Raw genomic sequence first — 10,042 nt, forward strand, 5'->3', positions numbered from 1 at the left:
GAGGGCAGAAGACGAGCCATGCAGTTCACTTTTAACAAACCCGCTGCCATAAGGAGGCAGAACACGCTCCAGCTCTTGCTGTCGTCACTGTGCTCCCCCCACGAGGGGAAATCCCAACCTAAAACTTAAAAGGAGCCGGGAGTGGGGACAAACAGGGAGCGGATCCGGGTGGCTGCCAGCCCCACACCGTCCCATTCCCGAGCCCTGCCTCTGAAGGACTTTCAACCACTCAAGAGCCCAGATGGATCCAATCCCTGCTATAAAACACTTCCGATGCTGTCAGATGGCAAGTCGTCTTGGGGACAGACTCTTTTTATTGTTTGTAACGCTCCCGGGAGCATCATACAGGGATGGGGGGCACAGACAGTTATATAATAAACTAGGAGGAGGGAGCAGAATTCCATTCTCCTAACACGACACAGATGTCCGCCTCCCTCGCTACGGAACGGAGTCAGCAGCTCTCTCTTTCACCAGCTCCTGCTGCCCGTTCGTCCTCGCGGAGAGCACACGGGTTGTGGCCCGGGGGAAAGTCTCGGCCTCGGGCAGAAACCTCTCAGAGGGGACCAGGAGCTTCTTCCGGGTGTCCATGCACTTGTTGTCCAATACCAGGGAATTTGTTTTGTAGCCAAGATCTGTCCGGATGCGGTGAAGTTGTCGGTAAAGAGCATCCAATGAATCCCTGTGAACAAGAGGCGAGAGGAGTTGGGTTCAGGCACCGCGTTCACTGCGCAGGTTGGGTGGGAAACACCCGATTTCCCACTTTCTGGCAGCAGAAACCTCTGTGCAGCGTTTGCCTTTACATGAAGAACAAAGGCAAGAGGCAGTTCCTGGTGCTGAGCAGCAGCCCCGTTTGGGGCTGTGAGCAGCGAGCCCACGTGCTTCCTATGAAGCATCCTATGGAGCCAGGCTGAGAGAGCTGGGCTGGGGCAGCCTGGAGAAGAGAAGGCTCCTGAAGGGGAGACCTTAGAGCAGCTCCAGTGCCTAAAGGGGCTACAGGAAACCTGGAGAGGGGCTTTGGACAAGGGCCTGTAGGGACAGGCCAAGGGGAATGGCTTTAACCTGCCAGAGGGGAGATTGAGATGAGCTCTGAGGCAGAAGCTCTTCCCTGTGAGGCTGCTGAGGCACTGGCACAGGGTGCCCAGAGAAGCTGTGGCTGCCCCATCCCTGGCAGTGTTCAAGGCCAGGTTGGACACAGGGGCTTGGAGCAACCTGCTCTAGTGGAAGGTGTCCCTGCCCGTGGCAGGGGTTGGAACTGGATGAGCTTTAAGGTCCCTTCAACCTAAACCATTTGATGATTCTGTGCTGCTCCTGGAGCGTGGCACAGATCTGCCCAGCCCTTCTCCTTCTTCCTCCACTTTTCACCCATTATTTTGTCCCCTTTTAGGACTGTCTGTGCTTAGTGAAGCCAGAACCAAGCAGGGAGCACGGGAACCCCCTTCACCCTCCCAGCACATGGACCTCTGCTGCCTCACCTGCACCGTGCTGCCCAGCCCAGCTCCCCACCAAGCCCCAAGGCTTATTTCCACTCCTGAGCTGAACAGACACGAGCTCAGAAGCACAGCTTCTGGAAGCGCGCGAGCTCCAGGGCTGCTCCCAGCCATGTCCCTCACATGGGCAGTGCTGGGCCACCACGCTGCCCCAGGGAACAGGGACTTACTGTGACTCTGCCAGCTTCTGTTTGAGCGCACGGATTGTTCCCTCCAGCTGGTGCACCTCATCCGTTAGCCCGTACTGGACCTGCGAGGTGGGGAGGGAGAAGGCAGTGAACAGGGCTCAAGTGGTGTTTCCCAAAGTGGTGTTCTCTCCCTCCCCTCCTAGCCCAGCGACAGCACTAATTTCCTCGCTCTGTGAGGTGACTGCAGGACCCACAGTTCAGCCCCACTGTAGTTTTCTCCGAATGCATCCCCATTTTTCAGGCCAAGCCCCAACCCCGGGCAGTTCCCCCAATCCCTCCTGGCAGGACCTGATCCCGACAGAGGTCTACACGGGGCCGATAGGTGCGGGTCTCCAGGCGGGTGTGCGCCACTTTCAGATCCTGCATCTTCCTCCGAAGCTCTTCCTCCAGGCGTCGGATCTCCTCCTCCATCTCAGCAATTTCCTCCAAGGTCTAAGGGTACAGACAAATATTGTGAGGGACGGGCCGGGATACAGGCTGGAACACAGCCCCCAGGCCTCTACTGTGCAGGGAATACATTTTACACAAGGGCTGCTGGGCTTCTGAACCCCACTGCTTGTAGTCTGGGCTTTTCACACGGCCCAGGCATGGTGCTGCTGGTGGTTTATGACCACAGCAGTTGAGACCAGGGTTGAAGTTAATAGGCCAAAACCTGGCACTGCTGCTGAGAAATGCCTGAGCAGCAACTGGGACAGCAGAAGGATGCTGCAGGGATCACAGATGTGCTGCTTAACAGCTCCCATGTGGAAACCGTGCTCAGGTCAAGCAGCTTTCCAGATAACAAACAGCCTTTTGGATTCAATTCCCACCCAAGGTTGTGGTTGATAAATAAAAAAGCAACATTTACGTTCTGCTCCTGCCATTTCAGTTCATCGTAGGCTTTTTCCAGGTCTCTAATCCTCTTGCGCAAGGCAAACTCTGTAGCTACACGCTGAGCCTCCAGCTCGTTGTTTGTCTGAAGAGAGAAGAGGCTCCAGTCACACACATCTAGAAGATGTTTCCCTCCCAGCTGCCAGCCAGGTTCTGGCAGCTGCCACGCAGCCCCTGCAGCCAAAAGTGATGGACAGGTACGTGTCTCCTAGGCTGCTGACGCCACTGCAAGCTCCACAGCACCATCAGGCTCCTCTCTTACACGAGGAGAGGCCTATGGGTCAGTGCTGTCTTTTCAAAGCCTCCCTTCCCCTGGCCACAGCACATTCCAGCCCATTCCCCTCCATGGGATCCAGAACTTCTGCACCCCCAAAGGGACTAATTTACCTGGGCAATGGCAAGCACTGTGGCTTCTCGGAGCTCAGCAGAGGTTTTCATTTCTGCCTCAGCACGCTCCTTGTTGCTCTGGCTGTTCTGCTCCCACTCCTCAACCGTAGTTGATCTGTGAACAAAGCAGCAGTTATGAAAATGAGTGTTTGCAAGCTGGTTCAAAAGGGACCACCTGCTGCAGGTCGAGGTGGCTTTGTGCAGCACAAAATGAGTCAGGAATTCTGGAGGCTGTGTTCTGTGCTATTTCCTCACACCAGCTGGAAACTGCTACCCTGTGGCTCCTGCACTGAGCCCAACAGCTGCTCAAACCAGAGGCACATCCAAACCGTGCTATGAAACACCAAGAAAGTGAAAATGGGGAGCAACACCCCCCCATAAGCTGTGCCAGGGGCTGATGCCACGCTGCTGGGTAGCCAAGCATGAGGGAGGCAGGGCAGCAAGCTCCTCTGGTTTTGTGGTGACAATTTAGATAAATCCCCAAAGTCTGTGGCTTCACAATTCAGGAGCCACAACAGATCCCAGAAGCCAGCTCCTGTCCGGAGCTCTCTCCAAAACTGCACCCATCAAGCTGGGATATAGCACAGAAGGAAAAAGCATCCCAGGGCTCTTTGAGCATCAGCACGGATGTGGCCACACAAGGGCAGGTTCTTTCCTTACCCGTTTGGGACCCGAGTTGGGTTGACCTTGAAGGAGATGTTGGGAGAGTTTACGCTGAGGGATAAGCACATACGATCCAATTCCAACGCTTCCATCTTGCACTGGTGGTCACTGCTCAGCTGCTGGCGAGCTTCTTGTAAGAGGCTGCAGAAAGCAGGGCTGGGGTCAGCAGGGAGCACGCCAAGGGGGAGGCAGCTCAGACTTTCCAAAGCTTTCATCACCACATCAGTCATCTTTTCAAGATGAGTGATGAGCTCCTGCCTGCCCAGGGAACTCGGCCCAACTGGGTGAAGCAGCCTGCCTGGCTCCCCTGTGCTCTGCTCCAGCGTGATGCTGCTGAGCTCAGCTGCCCTCCTGTAGCGGTGACCCACAGTGGGTTAGGGACCAGGAGCTCTAACACCTCCAGGTCATGAACCAAAGGCAGGTGGCACAAGGTATCTTGTTCCAAGGATGCTGATGAAGTCTCTCCCCTGCCATGCTCTACCCTACAACCCCAAACCCCACAGACCTTGACAACAACCCTCAGAGGTTGCTCTGGGTGGTTCACTGCCCCTGGCCTGCTTGCCACTGCTCAGCGTGGCATTGGAGGCACGTTAAACTGCTGGGGCCAAGCAAGGAGGACAGAGCCCGGTCACATTTGCCTCACCAGAGCTGTTCGAAGGCTTCACTCGCTTTCTGCTGCAGCTCTCTCTTGGCTTTGTCTATCAACTTCACCTCCTTGTGCAGCTCCTCCTCCACAGGGTCCCTCACCACATCGATGGCGCGGCGGCTCTCCCGGAGCGTCAGGCACTCAACGGCAACGTCTAAAGGCAGGTTCTTTGCCTGGAGGGCACGTTCTGCTGCCTCCTTCACCTGGAAGAAGCAACCTGGTGGGTGGGTGCAGTCTCCTTCAGGGATGGGAGGAAGAAAGGAAGCAAAACCTGCTGATACCCTTGTTAAGAGGGGCTTTGCACTGCCTGTCTTGCTGTCTTGCTGAAACTGAAACGTTTTAGCCAGTCTGGAATGAAAATTACAAAAGCCAAGCACATTGGTCTTCTACACCTGCTATTTGCATTGCCCCTGGCTGGGGTCTAATGACTCCAGGAGCAGCACCCTCTGGGGTTAGAACTGAAAGAATCAGAGAGAGGTCCCACTGCTGTCCTCTGTTTAAAATCAAGCAGTTGTGAATAGCGCTGCTAACATATTTCTCATCATCCTTTTAAAAAACCCCAAACAACAAAACCAACCCAAAAGCCCAAGCACGAGCATGCAATGCACAGCTCCATGAAATGCCATGGCTCAGCCAAGAACACAGCGCTGTGCTTCCCACAAAGCCATTTCATCAGGTACGGGTCTTGGTATACCCGCAATAAACCCCCTCAAACTCCATATGGGCTTGGCCATTGCAAAAGAAAAGCCTCAATTATTTAACATCCCATGTTGAGAGTCTAAGTTGATTTCCAGCCATCTGTCTTCCCAACATACTTTGGCTAAGGCGTCGATTTCCGCATCTACATCTGCGAGGCATTTGTCCAGGGTCTCTTTCCATCTGTTCACGCTCCTGATACGCTCAGCCAGGCGGGTTCGGTTGTCGTGCTCATCCCATTTCGCCTGGAATTAGGGGAGAAACTCTTGTTTTGCAATTATGAATCTTGCCGAAGCCTTTCCCTGTTTTCAGGATTGACTGACCCCTCACAGAGTACAGCATCATGTTGCCATTCAGTCTAATTATCAGCCACAAAAGCAGAGCACAGAAAACAACACAAGTTGCAAGGGATCCGAGAATCACACCCAGGGATTTCCTGACAGTACATGTGCATCATTGCATGTGGGTTTACAGGAAATAAATGGAAGTATTTAGCATGTTCTGCACAGGTGAAGCCTTCTCCTACCCCCTCATCCATACACCCAGATCTTGACGCAACCCCGTCCTCCTCAGCCTGCTCTTCTGGCAAACCCAGGAGCAGCCACCCTGCCGCAAGACCCACCTGGTTGTTGGTTTCGTTGCGGAGAGTTCGCGCTTCCTGCCGGACTTGGTGGGAAGCAGAGCGCTGGCGTTCGGCGTCGGCAGAGATGAGGTGGGAGTTGGTGTGCCAGTCTGGCACGGTGAACCGCTGCCCCGGCTTTACACTCAGCGTGGCCATCTCGCTACGCAGGGGACTAAGAGGGAGGGGAAGACTTCTGTGGTTATTCATAGAAATACATTGGAAATGGAGATGCAGCCACAAACTGGAAAGTGCTTCAAGAGAAAAGCAGCAGCAAGCTCTAACCTGGCATCTAGTGTAATGCAGACACGTGTGCCCACACAACAAGGGAAGCACAAGGACAAGGGACCGAAGCCACCCCCTGCCCCAGGCCAGAAGGAAGCCCGGTGCACCCATGTGCCCCTGGAGAAGTGTTGTTTGCAGAGAGACAAGGAGCTGCTCACAGCACCATCTCCCATGTGGTATTTATTGAGCTTGGACAAAATGGCTGATTATTGCTCCTGCTTTTGTTAAAACCGTGCAGGCTCAGCCCAGGGCTGCAGTCGCAGGGAGCTGAAGGCTCTGAAGGGACACAGCCACCCCCCTTGTACCCAGCACAGCCCTGCAAAACCGGCAGGAATTGTGGAGACCACTCAACAGAGGAGACTGCAGGTCCCCAAAACCCCACAGTCAGGAGGAGATGTGGGGCAGAGACCCCCCGGCTCCAGCATATCCCAATGCCTGTGCCCCCCCCAGTCCTCTGAGGCACAGACAGTTGGGACAGAGCTCCCTGAGCACCCCCAAAGACTGCTGGGGAAAAGCTGGGGAACTCCTGAAGGGAAGGAAGCCAGACAGTCAGGCCTTGTGCTGCGGAGCCAGGGGGGGCACAGGCGCCCTCACCCTGCCCGGGCTCCAGCCCAGCTCCTCCATGCCAGGGCCCTGCCGCTCCCTTGGGCCCGCCCTGAACCCAGCCCCGCCGCTTTCTCGGCCTTCCCCCCGCCGCCCGGCCGCGCTCCCCTCACCGCTCTCCTCACGGCCGGCCCCGGTCCCGGCCCCGGCCCCGGTCCCGGTCCCGTCGCCGCCGCCGGGCCGGTTGCCGGTAGCGCGGCCCCGTTGCTAGGCAGCGCGGGGCTCCCGCTCCCTCCCCGCAGAGCCGGGGGGGGGGGGCGCGGTTCTCGGTGTCGCTGCAAAGCGAAGCAAAACACCACCAAAACCGGCCATTGTTATTAATATTGCTTTAAAAATAAATACATCAAAACATAACCAAAAGGGGATGGGGCGACGGGTGTCCTGGCCCCCACATGGAGCGACCCACCCAGAGCATCATGTTCCCCCCCACAGCTCTGGCTTGGCAGACAGCAGGAGGGTTTAAACCACCGATCCCAGCCCTTCGACAAGTTATTCCTTGGGTTTAAAACAATTAAATGGCATTAAATCAAATCAAAGAAAGAAAATAAAGCCATTTAACGGCAGAGGTGCACAGCACCTCCCTGCAGATGCCACCCATCTCCATCCACCCCCGTGGAAGCAGCTTGGGGAATAAATAAATGATGCAAGTATATGAAAAAAAAATAAAATTAAAACATCACATATGCATTTCAAAAAAAAAAATTTTATTTTTCAAATGAATACGGTTCGTTTACAATACACCCAACTTGATGGTATCTAAAGCCAGCAGAGATCTGATGACTGCTGTGTGTACTATGCACAGTCGTACAGAGGTTACAGATGCCTACGAGAGGGAAGGAACAGTGAAAGAAGTTGACATTTTACTGTGCTGGAAAGAAAGCAACTCTTGCAACAGGTAGAAAATTTTGGCATGAACAATCCGTCTGGAAAGGGAGAACGGGCAGAGGACACCGCTTCTGCTTAGCGAGTACAGCTCAAAACACACCGACGCATGGATTCCCTCCCACCCCACACGGCTGCAGCCCACATCCGCAATACAAATAGGCACACATGGTCAAGATGGGTAAGTAAAAATAAAGGCTTTTACCAGTTTGTTTGCCATCCGTTTACAATCTCTTTGTGCAATGTCTCAAGTCACAGCTCTACTTTAGCCTTGAAACAATTCCCTTTTGCTTCGAAACCCCCCCAGTACCTTCATGGTGGGAACACAGTCAAGTTCCTGCTTAAGCAATGGTTAACACCAAAACGAGGGAGCAGTTACCAGCATATCATTAAGAGCAAGACACATAGAAGGGAATCTCAATCCACCAGACTGGTTTATTGGAATTTTACTCTGAAAAGGAATCCCAAACAGCACAATATTTTTAATTTAAACATATGGTATTAAATGCAAAATTTATATGCACGACATTGCTTCCAGAAGCCTCCTAAACAAATACAGCTCCGCTGCTAGCAACGTTTATGGCACACACTATGCCACCTTCTCCTGAAGATACTTTAATACCCATATTGGCTCACAACTGAATGCTACCGATTACTGTGAAAGCTTTAAAGTAATACCTGCTGATAGACAATGTTTTTATCTATGATCAGACACCTCCAGGCCATGTAAACAGCCTAGTTTTTCCCCATGACAACACTCTATCCACCAACAGGCTAGCTGGGGAAGCTGAACTGCTCACACCAAGAGAAGAAAATGAGAATCTAACAGAGGATCTGTACCCTGTGAGCCCGAAGTGCATCACCTAAGCTGTGGAACGCAGGTTCTTACGCCAGAGTTGCTGGTTGTGGCAGTAGGAGCTGGGCAACGAGCCTGTAAAATCAACATTTCAGACCAAAAACTTGTTCTGCCAACTTTATTGCCATGCTGAGGTTAGCTTTTCCAAACTGCCTGCAGAACAGACACCAAATGCAACTTTCTAGAAGCAGGTTTTTCTACAGGAAAACAACGTTAAGTTGTCTCAAGGCTAGATTCAACACTGAAAACTGCAGAAACGACAACATTTTACTGAAGGATAGAAATAAAGTCCAAAGAAAACTAAAAAAACCCCTTTAACCACAGGAGGAAAGTGATGTACAAAACCGAGTACCCAAAAGAAGCCATTCTTCACTGCCAAACTGCCAGAAGACAAACTTCATCTCTAGCAATCTTCCTCTGGCTGAGGTTTTCTGCCATTTCATTTTCCTCACCACTTAAAGAGCACTACTCAAGTTTCCACTTTGCTGGCTCACCAGCAGGTTCCCAAACTTCAAAAGGTTCTTTACATTTAGCATTGCTCCAGTGGGTATTACTCTGCTATTATGTCTGAGTGAGCACTAACCAGCAAGACATGGATTTTCTATCCAAGAAACTGGTTTTGAATGTATTTAAGAGATTTCCAAGTGTAAGCATAATGAAAGTTTAGCAGTAACTATTTTAATACCTATTTTTTGCACACCTGTATGGGTTGTGGACCTACAATTTATGGGCTAGCACAGCCCTGATCTCAACATATATTTTTCTGTGTTGCTAGGTAGTATTACAGTAGGTATTAATTTTCCAACTTCCAAATGTGTTTTGAAAGACCTACATAATTCTAACCAACGAAAAAAAACCCCCAACTTTCATTTAAATAAACTTGCTCTCTGACGGTCTGTTTTGCAACAAATGGATTTCCTTTAAAGAAAGCAACAGGTAAACATCATGGGACCAAACCCAACAGCTTTCCTCGGCAGAGCTGCAGTGAGATTAAGTGAAGAGCACATCCTCACGTCAGAGATGGGCTCTGAATAGAACTGCGTTTCACTGAAGACGCAAGAAGGTGCTCAGCTTTGTAGAGGTGACAGCACTTCCACATTGTGGTTCATCCTCAGCACACCAATAGCTAGCTCTCATAAGGCCATGTGAATCATCACAGATATTTTCTAGATAGGGTGAAAAGCGAGGCAGGATGGTTTACCCGAGGTCAGGGAGAGAACCCATTTCAGAGCCAGCATTGAGACCAGAGTTCCTGGCTGGATAACTCATCAATATCTCAAACTTGCATCAAATACAACCTATTTGAAAAGCTCTTCCATTTTGGTCTGAAAATCCACTTTTTTTAGCAGCTTTGAGCCCAAAGTAGCATCTAAGGACGCAGGTGCTCACTTCAGCACAGCGCACAGTCTGTAAGAGCCCTCCCTCTGCTAGTACCTCGGTATCAGAGGATGGGGGATCTTTTCTCCCCTCGTACCACTTTGCTAACCCTTTCCATACCCCAGAGACCACACCATTTTCTACAGACACCACTATTCTCAGCTCCTGGCAAAACTGCTTCCTGAAGGATGATGTTTAATCCTCACCTCCATATTCCCACACTTAGTCAGACCTCTGCCCTGCTCCCTGACATTCCCTACACAACATTCTTCTTGTCCTTACAGCCACCAAAGGGGAATGGGGGGGAAGAAGCAATGGAGTGTATGGAAAGCTGCAGGAGCATGGTAAAGAGTGAAGACATTACTGGACAGGCAGCATTCAGAGAAAGGCAGAATTCATGATTCTCATTAGAGAAACATATGAAGGTTAAATTTTATTTAAAAAATTGCAAGTCTACCAGGAATTATGTTTATTTGATGACAT

General features: G+C 51.6%; 1 protein-coding gene across 3 annotated transcripts; it reads right to left on the bottom strand.

The window, feature by feature from the left end:
• Window positions 1-278: 278 nt before the first annotated feature.
• On the bottom strand, window positions 279-6,848 carry TEKT2 (tektin 2). Of its 3 annotated transcripts, none has more exons than XM_030504812.2 (10): window positions 6,558-6,848; window positions 5,560-5,731; window positions 5,057-5,182; window positions 4,239-4,444; window positions 3,593-3,736; window positions 2,933-3,047; window positions 2,523-2,630; window positions 1,964-2,107; window positions 1,658-1,737; window positions 279-679 (listed from the first exon to the last, which is right to left on the bottom strand). In XM_030504812.2, the coding sequence occupies exons 2-10, from the start codon at window positions 5,713-5,715 to the stop codon at window positions 439-441; spliced, it is 1,320 nt and encodes a 439-aa protein (XP_030360672.1). In that variant the 5' UTR covers window positions 5,716-5,731; window positions 6,558-6,848; the 3' UTR covers window positions 279-438. The 3 variants fall into 3 exon arrangements, with proteins under 3 accessions (XP_030360672.1, XP_030360669.1, XP_030360671.1); XM_030504809.1 differs by lacking the exon at window positions 6,558-6,848 and adding an exon at window positions 5,842-6,098; XM_030504811.1 differs by lacking the exon at window positions 6,558-6,848 and having other exon boundaries at window positions 5,560-5,817.
• Window positions 6,849-10,042: the final 3,194 nt, after the last annotated feature.

The sequence above is a fragment of the Strigops habroptila genome, chromosome 12, assembly GCF_004027225.2.
Source record: "Strigops habroptila isolate Jane chromosome 12, bStrHab1.2.pri, whole genome shotgun sequence".
NCBI classification, from domain to species: Eukaryota; Metazoa; Chordata; class Aves; order Psittaciformes; family Psittacidae; genus Strigops; species Strigops habroptila.